This window comes from Coturnix japonica, chromosome 2, assembly GCF_054131305.1.
Source record: "Coturnix japonica strain WE chromosome 2, WE-NBRP24, whole genome shotgun sequence".
NCBI classification, from domain to species: domain Eukaryota; kingdom Metazoa; phylum Chordata; class Aves; order Galliformes; family Phasianidae; genus Coturnix; species Coturnix japonica.
The window spans coordinates 25,796,677-25,820,374 of NC_140664.1; the positions used below are offsets into that span (position 1 = coordinate 25,796,677).

Genomic DNA, 23,698 nt, shown 5'->3' on the forward strand with positions numbered 1-23,698 from the left:
TTTCTCTCTTTTGGGCACAGAGAAATGGCAGCAATGAGTCACGTTTAATGCTTATGTCATTTGACGTGAAAACCTTTTCCACTAGAGACTAGAAAAGCTCTGGTTTGTAGTTTCTTTTGTTTTCTCACCACTTCTTCTCTGGCATCCTCCTATGTGACATTATGTTTCAGAAAGCTGAAAAAGATGCTCAGAAGGTGTAATATCTACATTATTGATTTTCTGCTGACAGAAGAGTGTTACTCTGAGGGACTTCAGATCTTTGTAAAGCACCCCTCAAGTCTGAACAGATTTGTGGTTGCCTGAGATGTTGCAAAACAGCATTCCTGTGCTCAGAACCAGACCTCATACATGACAAAGGCACCTCCAATGGCCTTGATGTGACCCTTTCTTGGGCATCTGGATGACTTTTTGGTGTCCCCTGATTCAGTTAGAAGATCAGCATAGGCTCTGCATTATGTTTTGAGAAGTGAACTGAAGGGCCACATCTCCTGCTGGATACTTGTCAGAGCTCACACTGTGCTGAGATGCTACTTCCACAGAGAGAGCTTAGAAATACCGTGGTTCTCTTTAAGAGAAGGTTTGTAAATCTCTTAAGACTTTTTGGCAACAAAATGTGATCATCTGTCCATCTGCAGAATGTATTGGCTGGCCAGATCATAGTAGTGGTCAAAAATAGCCCTGAGATCTCCTGAACATGCCAAGGAATGCTGCAGCCCTCTTGGAGGCCTTTGATCAGAAGCACAGGCTCACGATTTGCTTGGCTCTGCTCAGCAGATACATGCTTTAGGACTCTGGTTCTGGCTGTCATCCCCAGGCCTCATTTATTGTTATCTTTACTCCTGGCCTATTCTGGTACACACAACTACCAGCAGATTAACTGCTCAAAGTTCAGTCATTTTTTAACACCAGGACTAATCAGGTTCTTCTTTCATTCAGCTCCTGTCCTCACTTGAGTTACTCTGCCAGGATCCTAAATAACCGTAAGTGACATGGGGTCACTACTGAGCTCTGCTGCTTCCAGCAATTTCTCCTTGTCCCATCGAATCTTCTGATTGATATGGGCTTTGGGAGCATGCTGAAAATGCACATCAGTAAAATGGGTCAGCATAAAGATTCTTCAGGTGAATCATTTACAGATCTCTTCAAAAGGACTGATAAAGAAACTCCACTAAGAATTGAGTTCTTGTGGATAGATTAAAACTGTGTTAAGTATTCTTTGCTGCTGTCCTCACAGATTCCTAACTACAACATCATCTCCCTGCCTCCAGCTTTAGCACCCAAGATCAAGGGGTATGTTAGACAGGCCGTAAGGCTGTGGTTTGATTTTCTTATTTGATGAAAGATTATTCCGTGGCTGGGAATACTGTAAAGTAGGAATTATCATCATGCTTTTCATCACGACACCAATGCTGCCTGAATTTGACACAAAAGGAGTTGCTTTTAATACACATTGCTCCTCAGGTATGCTGTTGAGATGCAGGTCTCAGTGGAGAGAGGTCTGTTTGTAGTTCTTGCACCAAATCTGCTGTTTTGATGACTTCATCTATGATACAAGGATTATTGGACTTGATAACTGCATGGAAAACTGGAAGGCATCTCATTTGTGTCAGAGAATGGAGAGCTGCCACTCCTGAACCAAGTCCCAAACAGGGTCACAGGCACTAAACCTTATAACTGATCTTTCTTTGTAGGTGGCCAATGACAGTATTTCCTTTGCTGGGTCTGTGGTTTTGTTTGTTTGTATGATTGATTGATGGTCTACATTTAGCAGGTAGATACAAGTGCAATCTGAATACATGTGATGAATGGATGACTGCCATAGCTCCACATTATTAGCAATGTACTTTCCCTTTTTAGGTTATGAGGTGGCGTCTAGGTGAAAAGAGGATGTTATCTGAAGGGCTACAGCATGTGCCCTGTTTAATTTACTCCAGTGACTCTAAATGTTTCCCTTTCACAATGACTCAGCTTTTCAACTGTGAGATCTTGAATGACATATTTGGAGCTTGATTCAACATTATGGAACAAATTCCTGTTGATATCAGTGAATATCGAGGTCAGATTCTTTATTAACCATGCAAAGATCAAACGAGTGACCACACATCTTCAGTGTTACTTCATCCCTTTCTGTGATATTTATAATTAATTTTTAATCGTGCTTTTTAAAGCATGGTCAAAATACAAACATTTATGAGTGAAAATGTTCTACTCTGAGGATGTGTTTATTTGTGGCTTTTATAACAGTAGCAATTTTTCTTTGGAGTAATAAAAATAGGGATAATGTTTCAACATCAAAAATTAATTCAGGATTCTCTTATGGATGAAAACATGAATGATCAAAACCAATTAAATGCTAACATAGTGCAAAACATTTGCAGCAGTTATTAACAATGTCCAATTGAAGTATTTCTTATATGTTCATAACGCCATAACTATTTCATTATAATCCACACAGTCCTCTTTGAAGAATCCATGAAAAGGGACTCAGTTTAAGCAAAATGATGGCTATATAATCAAATTGTGATTGATGAGAAAGAAAAGGAAAGAAGCTTGTCCTTAAGCAATTTTGCAGATCCACATCTGTTTTTTGAGAGGCAAACTTAATTCTTCTAAAAGTAAAACACTTCTTCAGTTTGACAACAAGTATTGAATTCTGTGCAAATCCTTGTGTGTGACTTAAACAGCTTTTCATAGGGAAAGCATTGTACATTTTCAAGAGGCACACATGAATTAATGAGGTCCAAACACTCAAAATGATGTGTTGCCTTGTTATGTTGCTTCATCCCCTCATGCAAATTCCAAAGAATGACCTTCATTTGTCATGAAACACTCTTATCGGGATTTGTGAATATTGTCTTATTTTACAGTATGATGAACAAAATACCCAAGATGGGGTGAAGCAGACGTGCTTTATAAACAGTCTGCTTTTTTCCTTTACATATTTTTCTTTACCATAGCCTCAGGAGAACTCTTCTTCCAGAAAATACTAAGCAGTTTGAAGTAAGGTGGGTCCTTTCTATGACATTCAATAGTCTTCAAGAAATTCTCCTACAGCTTCACTACAAAATCAAGCCCAGTGCTATGTACAAGCTTGTTCAGAGAATGAGTAACTTATGTGAGCAACATGGAGAATTACAAGGAGGACTTGGGTCGTGAGAGAGACCTGCTTAACTGAGGTAGGCAGCATGTGAGTCATATGAAGCACAGGTAAAAAGACATTAGTGACACTTCAACTTCTGCTTTGAGGTGCCCTGATTCTAATACCCTTCATAGGAACAGTGTGCTTCCATTGATTGTCCAATTACAGCTTAAATCTCTGGTCTGTGTGATAGAAGGACCTGAATGCAGGAAATTTTCACCTGAATCACCTACCCATCTGGCCTGCTATTGGCATCAGAGGCTGTTTTGTGTCTTGCAGGTATCATAGAATCATAGATTGGCCCGGGTTGAAAAGGACCACAATGATCATGTGGTTTCAACCCCCCTGCTATGTGCAGGGTCACCAACCACCAGACCAGGCTGCCCAGAGCCACATCCAGCCTGGCCTTGAATGCCTTCAGGGATGGGGCATCCACAGCCTCTCTAGGCAACCTGTTCCAGTGCTTCACCAACCTCTGTGTGAAAAATTTCTTCTTAATATATAGCCTAAATTTCCTCTGCCTTAGTTTAAAACCATTCCTCCTTGTTCTATCACCGTTCACCCATGTAAACAGTCATTCCCACTCCTGTTTATATGATCTCTTCAAGTACAGGAAGGAAGGTGGCCTTCAGATCATGAGCTGATCACTTCTGTGCAGGACGCTTGACTGTTTCTTCTCTTCTTCATGAAGAATCCTCTAGAGTGATCCCTTGTTCGAGGGTGATTTTATCATTTAAAAAAAAAAAAAATTATGTTAAAATAATTTTATGATTGCATATGGAGTAGTTAATACTTCACAGACTGCATTACTTCAGTGACAAATCAAACTCATAGCTTTCTCCAGTACATTGCAGTGCTAATTGCAGCACTTGATATTGAAAGAGCTACATTTATAATTTCATAGTAAGATTTCTTAGATTTAGATGTAATAAAATATCTGCAGTTACTGATGCGGTTACCTCAGTTGACATGTAGCAGTTACCTCATGCAATGCAATGAATAACATGAATATTCATGGTATCACCCACATAGCCATTTGCTTTAGTATTACCAAAGCCTATTGCTTCATTGGTGTGATTTATCTCCATCTGCAGGCATTTTCTCAGAAACGGCCCTCAAGATGATAAGATTCATGAGTCTTACCTTTACCTTGTGAAAGTCACAAGTTGTTTCAGCTCTTCTCTAAGCATTCTGTATCTCAAATATATATATATATTTATATATATCAATATCATACTATATATATATATATAGTCTTTCTCTAAGCATCCTCATAAAGCTGCAACTGCTCTAGCTACTTGTAGCTGTATTTCAGCCAGCCCTTATCTGGCCAAGTGTAATAGAGATTATCTCATACTTCGTTTCTGTTCCTTTCTTTTCAGAGTGCTGTAAATGTGGTGGTCACTTGAAGAACATTACTGTCTCCACAGTAATGCAAAGAAGTGAAAGCAAGTTTTAAGCCTTTTTTTTTTTTCTAATGAGATAGCATGCAGATAGCATTTTCTGTGCTTTCAGCCAACTACAGCTTCTAACACAAGACTATCAGAAAGAAAACAAGTCGTCTTTAACACCAGAATAATGAATAAATCACTGAGCAGAATAAGGAGAAAGATTACGTTTTCCTGTGTCACACAAACAAAGAAAGATTAAGATTACGGGTATTGCTCCTCTGGGATTTGATACTGGGGTATTTCTGCTTGATTTTCACCACAAAGGAGGGAAAGCTCAATACTGCATTCAGCAGAAATCCATACACTGCTCAGAAACAGTGTGCTTCTTTTTTAATGATTCATTTTTGTTTACACTTCAGACCTTGCACATCATTCAATTACTACTGATAGCACTGTGCTGTGTGTAGCACTTCAGTGATAAAAAACGCATATGGAGCTCTTTACCAAGCTGAAATACTTGCCTAATTTATAGCTGTTGCCCTGCCTTTAAGCCCATTAAAAAATAGTTTGAAGTGTGGTGGGAAAAAGAGAGAGATACAGGCTACACCTATGTGCTTTATTCCCCTGGGAAGCAATTATCTTTGCTTTAGAAACTTCTTGCCTTGTTCTGTTTGCCAAGAGAATCAGATGAAGGCTACATGTAAAGTAGTATCCGACTGCATGTTGGTCACTGTGTGTTACAGGATGGGCTTCCATGCATCTTAGGTGTCAGACATATCAATAAAAGAAAATATCAATCAGAGATGCTAAATACTACATTGTTATTACACTGATACTACACAGTTCTTACTCAGGCAGCTTCAGAGATGCATATTGCAGGAGGCTGGGAAGCATTGCCATGAGCCTGTCCTGTCTTCAGACTCACCTATGGGCATCTGTCACCAAGTACTTGTGACCAAGTAGAAGCTGTGACCAGAGGGACAACCTGTCTGCTGCTCTGGGGAAAAAGAGTCAGAGCTTGCTGCAGAATAAGGTGTTGCCTTGGCTCCACCTGTGCAGCTGTGGTGACCCTGCCTGCCCTCCATGGGTAAAGAGCAGAGCCCATGAAGCTGCATTATGGCACCTGAGTGCTTGTTTTGGCTTGCCCTGGGACTCCCAGCAGTTGGGGAGCTCCTGTGTGAAGCTGGCTGAGCTCAGCCGGTTCTGAGCCCATGCCAGGGAGCTCAGGGCTGTTTGGATCCATCCTCGCACATGGGCTGCAAGAGCCAGCAGATGCCTTGGGTGATGCAAAGGACTTTCTGTAGCCAAGACTGCTTGCTACATGTACAAGCATTAAACATGTCTCAGCATGGAGGCCAAATGATGCCAGCAGTCCATGTCTGCCTGCCTACCTGCCTCCAGAAATTATTTTGAGCTCAGAGCAGAAACAGCACACTCTATTTTGCTATCAGAAACCCAGCTTGAGTACTGTGGCCCCCTTTCCCCTTTTCCTGCTGTGTCCCAGTGGCAGCTGGCAGCTGACAGCCTCCTCCTTCCCTGCGGTGCCCAGGAGGTGTATTCTCCTTCCGCACCAGCTCTGCTGCAGGTTGTAGCTGAGTGCATGGGTGCATGGATTTGAGCTGACACACCGTCCTGGGCTGAGTGGAGCTCCCTGCAGCACTCATAACAGGGCACAGCACAGAGAAGACTTGAGCTGGCTCCTCACAGGGACATCTGAAATCTAGTAGAAACTGTTAATTCAGAAGCAGGCTGTGTTTTGTGTACAAGGAACTATGCTGCTCCCAAACCTGTCCCTGGAGGCAAAAGACTTGCATTTATCTGGCACTGCTCCCAAGGTAATACCTACAGCAGGTAGGTATTCAGGTAATTGGAGCACTGTTGATTGAAAGCTGTTTATATGCCACTGTACTCTATGCTTTTTCAGTTACAAAGGGTTATATGTAAAACACAGTGCAGCTGATGAGTCTGCTCACCTCTCTGTCATCCTTTACAAGGCTTCTCCAAATTCAGCTATAAGGAAGTTGATGTTACACTTAAAAGATGTTTATATTACATATGGCATTTTTTAGTTTCCCTTCCCTTCCCTTCCCTTCCCTTCCCTTCCCTTCCCTTCCCTTCCCTTCCCTTCCCTTCCCTTCCCTTCCCTTCCCTTCCCTTCCCTTCCCTTCCCTTCCCTTCCCTTCCCTTCCCTTCCCTTCCGTTCCAAACATATATACTCAAATCCAGATTTCAGTAGAAATAATACTGCATCAGTCTTCATGATGCTCTAAAGCAGGGCTGCAGGTTAACACACAGCTAGACAAGTGTCTGAGGGCAAAACTCACCACACATTGTTACATGTTAAATAATCAGAGTTTGCCCTCTTTTGGTCACAAATAGTTGTACAGGAGGATTTTCATGAGCCTGTGGATTTTATGGAAATTGCCATATAAAGACTATTTGTCAAACTGGATATCTGATAAGTTAATGTTTTCGAAACATATTTTGTTATGGCACAGTCGCATTCCAAATTTTGTTTAAAAATCTGTTGCAACCAGAACAGGTAAGAAAAATTGAAATTGTTTCCTTATATCAGCTGCTTCCTTACACCACATTTACCTGGCTTGTATATGGGATAATGCTTTTCACAGAATCACAGAATCACAGAATGACCTGGGTTGGAAGGGACCTCAAGGACCATGAAGCTCCAACCTCCCTGCCTGGCAGGGCCACCAAACTTCCATGTTTACTAGATCAGGTTGCCCAGGGCCCCATCCAACCTGGCCTTGAACACCTCCAAGGACGGGGCATCCACAACCTCCCTGGGCAGCCTGTTCCAGGACCTCCACTCTCCTTTTTCCTGTGCTCCGTCTTCAGGAGCCACTCAGGAGCTTCCTTTCCTGGGACCCATTTGACCAAAGCCAATGTGTCACAGTAGGAAGATACTTTCAGCGTCTATGTACTGGTACCCAAAGGAAAGGGAAGCTGGCATCATGCTGTAGGCTTGATGTGGAAGTTTGCCCAAGTAAACTATCAAACATATGTATACCTACAGTTATTGTGGACATTTGGAGGATTAACTTACCATTATTTTTCCCAGAGGAAGTTTTAAGGCTCAGATGCTACTGAATACCCAAGGCATAAGCATTTTCTTGTGCATCAGATATTTTCCTTATCCATGGGGAGTCCACAGCAGACTTTTGTTTCTACCGCTTAGAGCCTTGAATTGTCTTTATGCGTACTGTAGGCTGGATTTTAGGCTTCTCCATCCTGATTCCCAGTATTTGTAGAGGGAGAAAAAGAGTTCATAATGGTGACAGCTCTAAAAATGACCAGTCTCTTTCTTCTGCTGGGAGCTGAAACCTGCATTCCAAATGTCAGAGCTTTTTCATGGGTTACTCTGCCTCTGATCCACGCTGGCTTTCAATGCTGGTTATACTTGTTCCCTGTATTTCTGAGGTTGCTTTATGTCATCTCCTATGACTCTCCTCTGGATTGGCCGCTGAATGTTACCCATTTCTTCGTAGGTGTGTTCGAAGTCGCAAAAAATGTAAATATTCCAACTGTCACAAGTTTCTAGTGGTACTTTTGCAATGACTGCATGTCAGGCTACTCACTCCACACCAAAATGCCAAGCCCTTTTTGGCTTTACATGGTTGTGCCACCTATGGTTGTGCCACAAGTTACTGTGAGGCAGATGAGCTGAATTTCCTTCTGAGAGAAATCCGTGCAATCCCGTGTACTCAGGTTATTCCTGTTCTTAAAACTGACCACTGCATGGCACTGTTGCACCGTTGTCTCTGCAACACCATACCCGAGTGTAGGAAAGCGTCTCAAATTCTTCCACTCGATGGCAACAGCCCCCTGCTGTATGAACCGTTTCCTTACCCTGCCGAGCCTGCTCAGAGCAGGGCATGTGCTGCAAGGTGGGAATAGGTCCTGCCTCTTCCCACGCGGTCCTCTTTTCCTCCAGCCAAAACCTGGTGAGAGCATTGGGTTCGATGTGATGGGATTTGAAAACTGTTGGATCAAATAGGTGCTCATGCTGTGTGTGTGTGTGTGTATCCTACAGTAAACCCATCAGGATGAAAGCATTGACTCTGATAGTGCCCCACAGAGAACAGACTGCCTTCTTCATTAATTCTCTGGTTCAGTTTTGATAACAGGCCCAGGACTGCTTCTGGGGATGGCACGTGTTAAGGACCCTCCTGGACATGGACACATTTGTTTGTGGGAGAAAAGAGGTTTGTTCCATGGAAACAAGGCAGGCTGCCCTTCTTGGGCCCTGCACCACAGGTCTGTCTTTGTCTTGTTGCCCTGTTGGCTATGCAGAGCAATCAAACTAAGGTCTGAAACACAACCGGGTCTTGTTGAGTCAGAGGGCTGTAAGAACTTGGCACATGACTGGTCATTAGGAAATTAAACCAATATCCAAGAGACCTCAAATCAAAATCCTGAACCTTAAAGGCAAATAAATAAAAATAAGCCCTTTTCACTAGGGCTTAAAGGAAGACACAAATTTTGAAGACTTGGCAATGCTGAAGCTTGACATCCAGGTTTCAAAGTTTATTGTTTGACTTCTCTGCCAGGCTTACTCCTAATAATTTTGCCAGAAAAACAAGTAATTTAGGCTGCAAAACCAACTTACTGCAACAAGTTGGACTGCTGCTCCTACTCTGAGATACAGAGCTCCTTGCACACAGGGCTGACCTAGCAGCATTGTGCGTGGATGAGTTCCTACAGCTTTTTGACCAAGGTCCAAGTCTTCCAGGGATGTAACTTGGCTCTGAAATAAGACAGGCTGCATGAATCAGAAACCAACTGTTGCAGATCTGGAGCTTCTGGCCCATCTCTCCAAAAGAGCAATTGACAGCACTTGCACAACTTTAAATTAGAAAACTAATCCTGAGGGTAATTTTCAATTAACTCTCTAGATGCTGTAAATGGAGCCAGATCCAGTTTTATATCTCAGCTCTGCAGCTCAGCAGGTCTGTTTTGTGTTTTTCAGAAAATCCTATACATGAACTCCTTTCACCCTGAGAGTCAGAGTGTAGGTACACAACAGAATCTTGATGCAGTTATGGATGTTTGTGCATAGGACAACTTCATTAACTTCTCTTTCACGAAACTCCCTTTTTTTCAGTACTGAGTCTGGCTAAGGGGTGCACGTACGCGTACTTATCTCTTTTGTAATAACTCAATGCTAGAAGTCATGAGCATAGGTTTATATGGTAAACTTTAAAAATAACCAGCCTAAGCACTGGAAAACACTTAGTGGGAGCTGGAGCTGTATTAGCAGAGAAATAGGTTGATTTATTAATAGGTCTTATTTAAATCTCATTTCCATGCTTTTATGACTCCGTTAGGCTTTCGCCTCATGTGGGCACATGCCAGAAGTAATGGAGCGAGAGAAGAGACAAGCCCTTTTTCAGTTCACAGAACCCCAATTCTTTATTAATCACAGCTTGCTCACAATGACATACAGGAAAATAGCACTAATGAAGAGTAGAATATGCAGGCAGCAACCTCTGGGGGGGCAGGGACAACTTCAAAACTGCAGCTATTTTGGGGACGATGTGTTAGGTTTCATGATACTGTACTTGGCACAAGCACCCTGCCTAGTTCATTCCTGCTTCAGCCCTCTTAGTCATAGAATCATAGAATCACCAAGGTTGGAAAAGACCTCCAAGATCATCCAGTCCTAGCTGTCCGTCACTAGGGTTGGCTAACACTGAAGAATAAAGGTCATGACAAATGGAAGTCAGCAGTGTGAAAAACAAAAAGGTAACATCTGGTTCACAGGTTCCCAGTGAAGTATTTGATTGCCTCTTTAACTGTTACACATGTACTACAGTAGCATCAGAGAAGTATCATAGATCATGGCACCTACAAATAAAGCCACTTGATGCTATCTATTAGTTGCATCATTAATAAATTTTCAAGTGGTAGAGTAAGCTCACTTTACAATTAGCACTTGTATGGCTGTTTGGCATCATTTAGAATTTGTCAGAGCTTGATGGTTACGATGTGCCTTTAAAATTCATTTCAAACTGATACCACTTGCTTTCATCTGGTTGCAAAGCTGTTATTTGTTGCCTCTTGCTTCAGAAAGCAGAAGCACCAAGTAGTGCACGTGGTGATTTAACTTCAGTTATACAGCATGCTACAGAGTCCTGTAGCGCAAGCTGCATTTGAAGAAACTACATTTTAAGAGTCTTTTGTCTTGGACAGCTGAATATGAAGTCACGACACCTGTGGTCTAGTCACTGTTTCAACAAAGCTCATCGATGGCAAAGCAGTCTAGGTCTTTAGGCAATGACTGGTCTCTAGCACCATTGAACTACTACTGACCTCATGGTGAGTTGGAATGAAAGTCGCAGGGAATGGAGTTAGACATGAGGTGCTTCAAATGGACAGACCCAGCAAATTCAATCGAGTGGAAATAGACAACATCAGAAGCCTGTTACAGGACATGTAAGATTATGAAATAACTTGCATAATGCAATACTTGTATTTTTTAACAAAAATGTAAGTATTTACAAAATAAGATCCAAGTTTTTTAAACATCAAGCAAATCATTCTGCAAAGAGACCGCATTGGTTTTCTTTTATTTTGTTTTGTTTCTTTTTTAAAGTTTTTATTGAGTTCTTGATTTATTTTTTTTTTAAACCATGTCATACATTTCCCATACTGATATCGCATGATCCATAATAATATAGGCAGGGGGAGTTTACTAATGGTGGGGATGGGTCACATCCACCATTGCTGTTCTCAGCCAGACAGTTCCACCTGGAGCTCCTTGTTTCTACGGACCTCTGCAGCATGCCTCTCCTGGAAAACAGCAAGAAAGGGAAAATCAAACCTTGTTCCCAACCTGCAAGTCAATGGAGGCTCCTGTTGTTAACATAGCTGAGTTTTCCTATCCTATCCTATCCTATCCTATCCTATCCTATCCTATCCTATCCTATCCTATCCTATCCTATCCTATCCTATCCTATCCTATCCTATCATCTTGTCCTGTTCTGTCTCGTCCCATCCCATCCCATCCCATCCCATCCCATCCCATCCCATCCCATCCCATCCCATCCCATCCCATCCCATCCCATCCCATCCCATCCCATCCTATCCCATTCCATTCTAACCTCCTTAGACTGAACAATTAAGTTAGATGTCCTCTTTGTCTTTCGCCTGCCATGATGAAGCTGGGGGGCTTATACTAGAAGTCAATGCTACGCCCTTCTGTCTAGTTATATCCATGTTGTCTTCTATTTTACAAAAACAGTCATGATTAATTTAGACTTATTTGAGCCACTGTATATTCAGATACTTCTGTGGAAATTGGTCTGTGGTCAGGAACAACAGCTGTCAAATGAATGTAGGAAATGTTCCATTCAGGCAGTTTATAAAACTTTATAATTTTGGGCAGGTTCAAGATTTTAGCATCTTTGATTCGTGCCTCTCATTTTTCAGCTGTCAAACAATCAGACTTTTACCATTTCTATCTTACCAGTGAAAAAAACTAAATGACAAGTCACAAGGTAACTAGAGAAGTAACTCATTTCTAGCTGATTTCTGTTTAAGGCACTTAGATATTTTCATACATTAGGGGATATTCTGTGGGGATTGGTAAAAAATTCAATGAATACAATAGGAATCTTTTTATTGGCTGAGATAAGCTATGGATCATAGGCCAACACAGCTTATTGTATCATCTGAGTCTGTAAATCACAGTTTCTTTTAAGATTAATAATTCTGAGTGCCAGATTTTCTAAGGGACCTGCTACCCAGGGCTCCAGTTAATTGCAGAATGCAAAAGTTATCTTTGATCTTATAGGAGCTTCTAGACACCATAACCTTGAGGCATCCACAGTTCTGGGTCACTCTTGAAGATATATCACATAATCTTTTCCTGTATAGTAAGAGCTAGCAAAACAATATAGCACATAATATTTAAATTTTGGTCTGTACAAATTTCCTCACATGAGTTATCATAGTCTTTGTTCAAAAACCTTCTTTGGATTTCATAAACATTTGCCATCATATTGCAGAGGAAGAGGGGATTAACAGCCTGTTAATATTAGCATAGCATTGAGCTGCTCCAGCTGTCCGTTCCATTTTCTTTTGGATCTCAAGGATGGCTAATTGGCTTTTCCCTTTGTTTTCATAAGCTTTGGGATATGTGCCTGTAAAGTCATCTACTGCGAAAATGTCAAGTAATCTGAACACACTTCTTAAACTCTGCAATTGTTAAGTTTGCAGTATGCAGTTCTGTAAGGCAGAACTTAAACCTTGGGTAAACAATTGTTTCTTTTCTGCTGTGTGGGACTCTTGCTTCCATCAAAGAAACATTTAGAGAGATTTCATTGGAAGTGACTGGGAGCTACTTTCTTTCTATTCATCATTTATTTGCAAAAATATTAGAAAGTTCATTGGTGAGAGAAATAGATGTAAATTATCTTTTTATTAACCCTTCTGAACCTTAATTCTCATGTCTCCCTTTCTTGCTTAGGAGGGGTGATTTGGAGAAGGGTACATTTGGTTCTCAAATGTGTGTTTTGTAATTTTCTGGATTCTCAAAAGGAATTCCTATGGCTGTACCAAAGATCTTCAAAGGAAAGATTACACTGTATTAGTTGCAAGGCTTATTGGCAGAATAGGCACCTTTTAATGTATAGGAAAGAATTTTTCCTGATTTTTTCACTCTTTCCCCATCAGAAGTCAATAACTATACATATGCAGGATAAATGTTTAATTTGACCAGTGAATTTCCTCTCCTGGCACAAGGGAAATCTTATCAGTGGTTGTAAATATCTGAAGGGGGGATGTGAAGGGTGACAGGACAAGAAGCACTGTGTGCAAACTGGAATACAAGAGGCTCCCTCTGAACACCAGGAATCACTTCTGTGCTGTGCAGGTGATGAAGCACTGATGCAGGTTACCCAGAAATTGTGGAGTCTCTTTCTTGAAGACCTTCTTTAGCCACCTGGATGTTATCTGGGCCCCCTGCACTGGGTGTCTCTTCTGGAGTGGGGGCTGGGTCAGATGGACCCAATGCTCCCTGCCAACCTGTGACTTCCCAAAAGTGGCTTAGATAGGCATCAGGGACTATGGTTTAAAACTAACTTAAGTTTTGCAATTTAGAATAGAGCTACAAACAGCATCTCTTTGAAATACTGATTAGATGCTCTTCTCTAGTCCAAGGTGAGGAGTGATGGTGCAGTTACCTTTTCTTGGAGACGTTCAATAAGAGCAGCTAGATTAGCTTCACGGTTTTCTTTGATCTGTTCCATTTTCAGTATCAGCTTTTCCTCTGCCATTTTGCTGAAGTTATTGTTCTCCTCCAGAGCTTTCTGAAGCACCTCTCGCTCATGTTCCCTCTTCTCTGCCAGATGTTTCAGCACCTGGGCCTCCTGGGACTGGAAACAGAGAGACATGTGGCTGAAAGAAGTGTCCTGAAAACCCACATGGAGCAAAAAACCTCCATGGAGCTCTTAACCAAATTTGGAAACTGTAATATCTGTTCATTTGCTTTTAAAGGCGTTGCTGGGTAAAATCACTGCTGTGTAGAAACCAGATTAGTTTCAATAATGGGCTGAGAGGCACTGGCTAAATGTGGGCAGCAGCAGAGCAGTGTCCAAATCACTTCTGTTAACAAGTAACGCTGTTCACGGTTACTGCAGTGGTTGCTTAACCTCTGAAAGCTGTGGTCCTTTAGGTGTGAATATTTTGTTTGTAGAGATGCAGGACTGGGAACTGAAGGGAATGGTGTTAAAATGAAGGCATGTTTTTTGCCCAGGTTAGGCAGTCCTTTAGTATGCATGAATGGTAACAGGCTTTGAAGTTTACCATTGTGAAAGATAAACAGAATCAATATAGATGATGTTTTTTCTCCCAGTATTTATGTTCAGCTTCTCCTCATTAATTATGAAAGAAAAAGGGTGTTTTGTTGTGTAGAAAATAGATAAAAATTGTATTTTCACCTAAATTATTTAAGAAAGATGAAAACTGAAGGTAGGAATTAGCCATGTTCTAGTGTTGTATCCTTTGTAAACTTATTGCTCAGAAGAACAAGGCTTGTTATTTGTTTTAAATCAAGTTACTAACACAGAACAACTAATCCTAGGAGAGAAGCCAGAGAATTTGCAGCACTGGGCCCATCCTCAGGCAAGTCTAGAAGAAAAGACTGTGTTTCAGGGGGGTTATTTGGAAATGATAAACAGCACTGTATGCTTTTGGAAAAAATAAATTAGAAAAAGCATGAGAGGCAAACAGAAAACAGGGAAGAAATATGGCTCTGGAATGCTAAGTGTATATTTCAGTGCAGATAACAATACGCTGTTGCCATTTTTATCCATAAAAATGATTAGTTTAAGGCCTAAATTAAGGGTTTTAACCAGTAATTACAATTAGTGGTAATGAATTCTACTAAATTCTATTGTGTGGCTTTTAAAGGAGTGAAAAAAAGCTGCAGTTTTCTTACATGTGGAAGACCCAGCTAGAAGGAGAAAACAAATATATTAACAAAGGTAGGGTAGACATACAGCCAAATATACTGACAAGGCAAATTAAGCAGATTCTAGAAAAGACTGCAGAAGCCAGGCAGAACATCTTGCAGCAAGACACTGGATTGAAACCTATCTGGCTTTCAAAGGCTGGAACGGCTTGCTTGAGATCAGAGATAAAGCTACTTTTGTCACTCTTGGCCACTCACAGTATTTTCTTTCACCTCTAGCCTGATTGCAGTTCTGGACTCGCTGCTCAGCTGTGACCTCTGGAGCAAGCTGATGGGAGTGCTGCCCTGAGCTGGCTGGTACCTTACACTGATCCTTACCGCTTTTACTACTATAGCATGTGTTGAACAGATAGCAACAGATCAATTGAATCAGATGAAATGACTGATGTGCTGGCCAAAACATGTTGCAAAAGGGAACAGAAAGTCCCATTATATATATGATCAAGAACACAGAGATTTGGACAACAGATATGTCTAAGGATGCATCCCATAATAAAAAGTAAGATTTGGGCTGTGCTTCCAAGCAACATTTTTGGAAAGAACATTGGCTTTCAGTGGGAGATATCTAAATACCTTTGGTCTTTGGGGCACTTGCTTGTTTGTCGGGATTTGTTTTCTTCCACTGAAACCTTTTGCCTTCTGGAACTACTTCCTATTATCATAAATCCGTGGGAAAAGTAGAAAATTAGAGCTCCATGGTAAAGTACACATAGTTCTAGAGGCCATGCTGGCAGGCAATATTTTCAGAAGTAATTTGGTCACTAATGCAAGATAATTAAGAAAATACTTACTTAGAAATTAATGCAGTATTTTTTGGAGGTAAATTGCATTGGCATCAGAAAGAATCTAAATTAAAGCTATGCCAGGCTTCAGGAACTGACTGCACATTCCTAATATTCTTTATGATGTGCCTTACAAGACATCCCTTTTCCTCAGACAAAATTGTTAGGGTACTCAGGAATTGTCCAGAATAAGGGGCCTCCTCCTCACAGAGCACACATGGATGAGAGTCTCATTTACACTGATGTCCCTTTTCTAATGCCACTTACACCAGCTGTGAGCCTGCCTGTTTCCCTTGCATTCTGATCATTGTTGAAATACCCTTATGACAATTTTGGAACCCAGGCAGTGCTTTTTTGTACTGGATTGTTATGTGATTTTGTGTTTCAGATACTTTTGGCTAAAGATCTTGGCCACCCAGTTTGCTCAAAGCCTGCTATGCATCCAGAAAATGCTAAAATGAATGAACCTTGATATCTAGTGTGCCTGAGACTAATGGACACTCTTTGTTGTTAGTATTGGCTTTTAGCTGATGCATTTGGACAGTTTTGACGTGGGATCCAACTCATGTGGGAAGTTTTTATTCCAAGCTTATTTTTCAACATTGTATTGAAATGCTGGAAAGGGTATTCTCAAATTCCATTATCTAAAGCACTTGTAAATGGTTTACAATAAATGTTTCTAGCATAGCTATTATGAGAAAATGAGTATACAAGGCTGGAAATGAGATGGAAGAGAGAGAAGATTTAGTGTAAAATGGCAGAGAAAGGAAAAAAGGAATACTCGGGGTGAATATTCATGAGACATTAAATATAAAAAGGTTTAATCAAAGCAGCTACAGCTGCAGCCTCTAATGCTAGATGTAGAGGAATAAAAATGTTTTTAGACATTCCTGGTATAGATATTTTTGCTTCCAGAAATGTACTATCATGCTGAAAAGATTACTGATGCACGCAGGCATTTAAGTCGCTTTCTAGAGGACCATATGCAATCATAGAATCATAGAGTCATAGAATCACAAGGTTGGAAAGGACCTACAAGATCATCTAGTCCAACTGTCCTCCCTTTACCATACCTACAGAAAACCACTAAATCATATCTCCTAGCTCTGTATCCAGAAGCTTTGTGAACACTGCCAGGGATGGTGACTCCACCACCTCCCTGGTGGAGAAGAGAGGGCTCAAGGGAGACCTTATCACTCTCTGAAACTGCTTGAAAGGAGGTTGTGGTGAGGTGGGGGATTGGCCTCTTCCCCCAGATAACAGCAATAGGATGAAAGGTAATGGCCTTGATTTGCACCAGGGGAGGTTCAGGTTGGATATTAGGAAAAATTTCTTCTTTGAAAGAGTGGCCAGGCACTGCAATAGACTGTGCAGGGAGGTGGTGGAGTACTGTCCCTGGAGGTGTTCAAGAAATGTTTAGATTTTTTACTGAGGGACATGACTTAGTGGGGAAATACTGGGGGTAGGTGGACAGCTGGACTAGATGATCTTGGAGGTCTCTCCAACCTTGATGAATCTCTGATTTTATTGTTCTATCAATCAAGTGAATTCCACTTTCCTAACAAATTTATTCACTTGCTGGATTTATTTTAAATTAAGTTATTCAGTAGAAGCTTCAATAACTTTGATATTTTTCAGTGTATTTTGTATTTAAGATATGCTACAGGGTAGGATTAAAGGCTCCTACTGTGATGCAAATACCAACATATAAATTCCTAGCTCTTATTTAGAAGGAATTAATTATGTGATGTTTTCTGTAACAGAAATGAGGTTCCTGCATAAAAGCAAGGAAATGGGCTCAAATTGATAGAAGCTAGATTATCTTTGATCCCTTCAAATCCAAGCCATTCCATAAGTTAGATCTCACCCACATCTCTTTGTTTTTACATTATATTCCTCACTGGGGCATACTTTTACTTATTAGAACCTCCTCTGTATGTCTTGGGACTCATTTTCCCAACCAGTGTGCCAACACACAGGAAGAGACAATTCCTCTCCTAAAGCAATGACAGTCTAAAAGGACAAGGAGAAGAGGAAGATGCTCCCCCTCCATGGGGTTACAGAGCAAAGGAATGTATGTATTGCTGCAGATATTCTCACCAGTGTAAAAATGTATTAATGAACATTGCCTAATTAGCAGATCAGGGCCTAATTCCTAAAAAGAAAGTGTAAAACCAGTGAGTATTTTTTTTAAAGGCAATTTTCATCCATTAGTCATACTTGATTTTAATGAGAACTGTGCTGGAAGGACATGATCTAGAATGCTTATGCCTGATAGCTGATGTACATAGATAAAAAAGCATGATAACAACTGCCATGCTGGATCTCAGATTTTCTAGCAGCAGAAACTGGAAGATGCTTTGGGAAAATGTGTATGGAGTTGGGCAATTCTGCCTGATTCTTTTCTATGCATTTTCCTATCTTCCACCAGGTTATATGTTTTCTGAGGCAGATGTTGTATCCATAGAACTATTTCTACAAGGTACTTCTTTACTAATTTTGCTGTTGTCTTTTTGAAATAATTAATATTTAAATAACATCTAAACAGCTTATAGTAACAAATACAAAGACTTGATTAAATGATATATGCAAAGGTAATTCCCTCTCTGTTTTCAAATTGTTGTCTGATTTTGTTGAATGTTTCTTCCCCTTCAGATGTGTGAATAAAATTGCTCCTATTTATCTTCTCATCACCGTTCATGACATTAAGAGTTCTGTCTTATCTTCCATCTGTTGTCTCTCTCCAAGCTGAGAAATAGACTGTTTAATTTATCTTCATATGGAAGATGTTCTACCCCTGTGATTGCATTTTTCACTCCTCTGCATTATATGCTCTTTTTTTAGACTAAAACTGCAGGCAATGCTTGGGATGTAGGAGCACTAAGGATTTTAAGTGATGTAATGAGGTTTTCTGCTCTGTTCTTGTTTCCTTTTCTTGCAGTTTCTCCTGCATTGCTAACATGGAAGATCTTATCTATTAAAATAACTCAGTTAACTACATATTCATTCAAAATGAATGTAGTATTAAGGGGAAGAAATGGCCGGTGCCTGCACCGCTATCACTGATTACCAGTTTATCGGATAATGAGTTTTCCTTTCAGAAGAAATGAACAGTAATGAAATCAATGAAATGAAATCTCTGGAACATTCAATTTCTATTTACCATTAAGTATATGCATAATATTGGGCTTCTTAACTGCTGCCATTTCATTCTGTGTCTGTATCTTTACTTGAATATATGCACTCAGTACAGAGGTACTTCACTTCACTGACTGAGTCTTTGAAGTTTGCCATCACATGGATGTGCTACTGCTCATTTTTCTGGGCAGGTTCTAGCGCATATGCATATGCCTTTCACATGTAGACATGTTCAACTGAAGAGAATACCTTGACAAAAACAAAGACCGAACCTATAGCACTAATGCACAACATCTGAATGACTGAATTGTTCCAGTTAGTGAGATCCAGAGTTCCACTGCAAGTGAAAAATAAGGGACACTTTTAAAATAAATATCAGCTATCCAGATTTATTGACTTTAGAGGATTCACTTCTCATCATGTAGCACTGTAAAGGCTCCACTGACTTTCTTGAAAGGAACCCTGGTCTGGTCTGACAGAATCAAAAGGAGAGCGGAGAACCTTTTTCTGCTGGTGATACCCCATGTTCTATCTCTGGCATATCTGTTGTCCCTGAACTTTAATATACATTGTTGTCCACATCTGCACACACTGCATTTATGCTAATTGCTCTTTGCTAATTGCTAATTGCTAATTGCTAATTGTAGATGGTCTACCAACCTTTCTAAGCTCTTTGTGACAAGCTTAATTATTATAAAAAAAGAAATGACTGTTATGGGTAAGATCATAAGGGAGAAAAGACTTAGTAGATAACCCCACAAGGCCTATTTCCAGCACAACTCAGACTGTCTGCTTGAAATGCCTCTCTTAGTAGCAATGCTATGGGAGCATCTTCAGTAAAGTGGTCTGGTGAGCAATCCAGGACACTCTTTATTCAGGTCTGGCATGTCTCCATACTACTTAATAAGAAGACAGTTTAGTTGACTCAGATAGGCCTTGTGACTAATTTCCACAGGCCCTACATGGAGTCAATATCTCAAAGCCCAGGCAGTCGCTGTTCAAATTGCATATCAGTCTCTTAAATCAAGAAACCAGAAGTACTGAACCAGCTTTCATTAACTATCATAGGTACTTTGAATGCATCCTTACACACAGAGATAAAGCACATGAATTTGAACCCACTGGGACTCTGTGTTCAAAACTACCTGTATTTCATGACACATGCTTCCCAAACATTTGGACTAGCCAGGTTTGTCTGCAAGATGCTGAAAAAAATAGATTAATCTGTTGAGTTAAACTGTTAGTAGCTTTTAACCATGCAGGCACACTGTGAGTCAGTGATGGAGATGAAAGACATACAAATAGATAGGAAAATTGGATGTTATCCTGCACACTGCCAGTTACAATTACTAATATTTTCTTAAGGAAAAATACCTTTCTCCTCTCCTCAGCAGCCTCCAGCTTTTTCTGGATCTCCTCAAGGGAGAGCTCTTTCTTCTTTGGAGAGGCTAAAGTTCGTGGTGCTTCCGAAACTGGGGATGGTGGCTTTAGGATCAGTTCAAAGGCCTGGCCCGAGGCACGTTTGTTGATTTGTTTAACTTCCATGTCTGCACAATAAAGTGAGAAGTGGTAAGAACTTCAATACTGCGATGGTATTTGGGAGAAAAGCAGTCCAAAAATCAGTGTAGGATCAGAAATACAGACAAATGGTTTAGCATCTTTGCTGTGGGAATTTTAAAGAAAATTGCCCTTGGGAGAAGTACATCCCGTTTTACCTGCAATAGTTTATTTATACATTAATCCTATGAAGATAAATTTTACAGCAGTTTTGGAAGTTTACTAGGGTTCTGTGTCATTTCACATAAGCTGATTAAATTTTAAGCATGCTTTCATCTTTTTTGGGTATCTTCAGGAACTATGATGTCAGCTGTGAAGACACGTAATTCTCAAGTGGGACTTCTCAGGGTACTAGGAAAAATATATCTCCTTATGAAAGAGATAGCTTTAGGAGTTTAGTTAGTTGCTATTAGAAAAAATATCAAGCATCATGGGTAATACACCATCAATGCAGCAATAGCCCAACCCAGAAAAATAAATGGTTAAATCAGCAAAATATTGCCTGTCTAACATTAGGTACCAAGATGGCGAACTGAGTCATGTCCCAGCATTAGTACATTATCTGACCTGCAGGATGATTTCCAGTGAATGTTACTCACCGTCATATTTATAGATGTTCATGTTGCGAGGTTCAGGATAAAAACAGGAGCAGATCAGAGAGAGCATGGACAGCTCCTTCATCTTTTCCTTGTAAGCTGAAACAAGAGACCTTGTTAGCAAGCTCCCCTTCTTCAGCTTCTCCTTAGTGAATCCCTGACTGTGTTGACTAACCATGGACCAGCAAATCTGCTTCATAGCCCACCTGGCAGATTTATCCAGAATATTTACTTTCAGTTGTTTCTTCTGAACATGGAGTCTTTATCACATCAAATATGAAATGTTCAGTACTGAATAAACTGCTTCTGTTGTCATGCATGACCTCAGACTTGGCTCAAATGCACACAGTCCTCTTTCGGTTATAGTGAATCTAGCTACCAGGAAATGTATTTAGCATTGGAAGGGTGCCATGACCCCACTATCTCCTGGCAGGTGGAAAGAAATGAAGCTCTTACAAATTCTATGATGTCTCCAAATACAACTGGGAACAGCTCTGAACTGTTGCCCATGTATTGCCATAGGCAGATGCTAAACTCATTATCTGCGACAAATGAAAATGTCATCCAGATAATTAAAAATAAACCCAGAAATGAGGATCTGTTTATAAAATCCTTAGCATAATGTCCTTAATATGAGAAAGTACTTGAAACAAAGAAGCATTTCTGTGTTCAGTTCCTGTACAGTTACTTTGCTTCCATACTCAGGTCTACTGAATATCAGCTGATGCAATAAACATGCTTGCAATTTACCTTCAGTGTTAGTCTGCAGTGTCTATAGACCCCATTAAAGGACTGAGAAATGGTGGTACCAATCCTTGGTCATTACATGATAGTCTGCATTCGCCATTCCTAATTACTAACATCTCAGCTTATTAACTGGAAATTAGAACCCAGACAAGAGCCAAGCCTCCTGAGTCCTATGGTTATACACTAGCTGCTGCACACACAGAACAAGGTATATATGTTCGTGAGGCTGCTTCAAAATTGACCTTGGCACACGCAAATCGCTGTTGCTATTAAAATCATATCTACAGAGTCAGACATCATAACTTACAATGTAACTGGGTCTGAATGTACTGCATTTAACAGATTAGACCAAATTAATCCATGATGTTACAATAAGAAAATCAGAGAACCCTGTGTTTTTGAAATAGCAGGTGCAGATAAAATTGCCATCTTGTATTTCTCATGGCTGCTCTTCTGTCTTTTGTTTTTGTTGTTCTTTTTTCCTACTCAGAAAGGCCCCTGTGGTTGATGAGGTCTTGAGAGCCCTTAGGTGTTGCTCAGAATGGTGGTATTTGAATGATACATCAGTTAGGAATGGATTTCTAACTGCCAGTGCATGATTAATTAAGTCAATGAATCTTTGTTTGGACACAAAATAACCCACCCAAAGGACATACAGCTATACAGAAACCACTGCTGAAAGCCAGCATCTCAGGTCAAGGTTGTACGGAAGACTTCACTTTCTCTGAACTAAGATTGCTAAGGAAGTTTGGACTTGACAAGTTTTTCTTTTGAAACCTATGTGGCAACTTGGAAGGAATAACTCAAAGATCCTCTAAAGAGTCAAATGACTTCAAATTGACGTCTATTGATAGTCAAACGTAATGTTATAATCATTTAAGCCCTCATCCAATGAAGTATATGACCACATGTGTAATTCTAAGCACAAAGACATGGTTGTACAACTATCCTTGGAGGAGGGCTTGACTAGCCAGCTGCCCACACCACCAAAACTTCATCATGGAGGCTGTGGAGAGATCCTGCATGAAGGGCTAGTAAAAACACAGGAGCTTGTCCATTAAAGACAGGACGATTGATGATATGAGCTGAAAGCTAAACATTGTTGTAAAAGACCTGTTGAATCACTGACACAACATACAGCTCATAATATCTTTGTAGGAAGAGGCATGCAAAGGGATGTCCTAAGAATTCTACCTTTTGGGGCCCCTGATATTATTTTCTCTCTTTGTTTCACACTGAACATATCTTGTTTTCTAGCAGCATTCAAAACAATCAGAAAAAGGTGTTTGTTCTGCTAGCTTGTCATCTGTAAAACACGTCTGGACTCCACAGAGCTTGGAAAATCACAGCTCTTCCCCTGTTCAGTCATGAGCTTCCTGTATGACACTGGCCAGCCACTCCAATCAGACCACCATCTAGAGGTGCCTGCATAGTTGTCATTGGCTAACCATACTACTTTTTCTTTAATGCATGGCATTTTAAGGAAAGGATAGCTGAGTAGTATGTGCCTCCTACCACTGTGATTTCCCAAACTCTGTGGAGCTAAGTGTTGTAGCCACAGAAACACATTCTCTCTAAGGGAAACATTTTACATTAAAAAAAAGTCAACAGTACAACATTTATGCATATTACACAGGTCTTCTTGTGTTAACTGAAATAGGTACCAATTTGTTCTATTTTATAGCAGAGCTTTTAAAAACCCATAAAGAGAATCAGTGATTGCAACAAAGTTTATTTTCCAAATGTGTTTCAACTGGCTTACTAACCATACAGCTTCTTGTGCAGTCATGAAGGGTACATATCATTGCATTAAATGTGCAAGTTAAATGAAGGCAAGTAAATGATAGTAATCATAA

General features: G+C 40.4%; 1 protein-coding gene across 1 annotated transcript in view; it reads right to left on the reverse strand.

The window, feature by feature from the left end:
• Positions 1 to 9,933: 9,933 nt before the first annotated feature.
• STMN2 (stathmin 2) overlaps positions 9,934 to 23,698 on the reverse strand; it is a 32,854-nt gene continuing 19,089 nt past the window's right edge. The window contains exons 2-5 of the mRNA XM_015855890.3: positions 21,099 to 21,194; positions 20,317 to 20,489; positions 13,734 to 13,925; positions 9,934 to 11,340 (exon numbers count right to left, since the gene is read on the reverse strand). Coding sequence (XP_015711376.1) covers positions 11,281 to 11,340; positions 13,734 to 13,925; positions 20,317 to 20,489; positions 21,099 to 21,194 — 521 coding nt within the window. The 3' untranslated portion in view covers positions 9,934 to 11,280. The remainder of the gene's footprint in view (positions 11,341 to 13,733; positions 13,926 to 20,316; positions 20,490 to 21,098; positions 21,195 to 23,698) is intronic.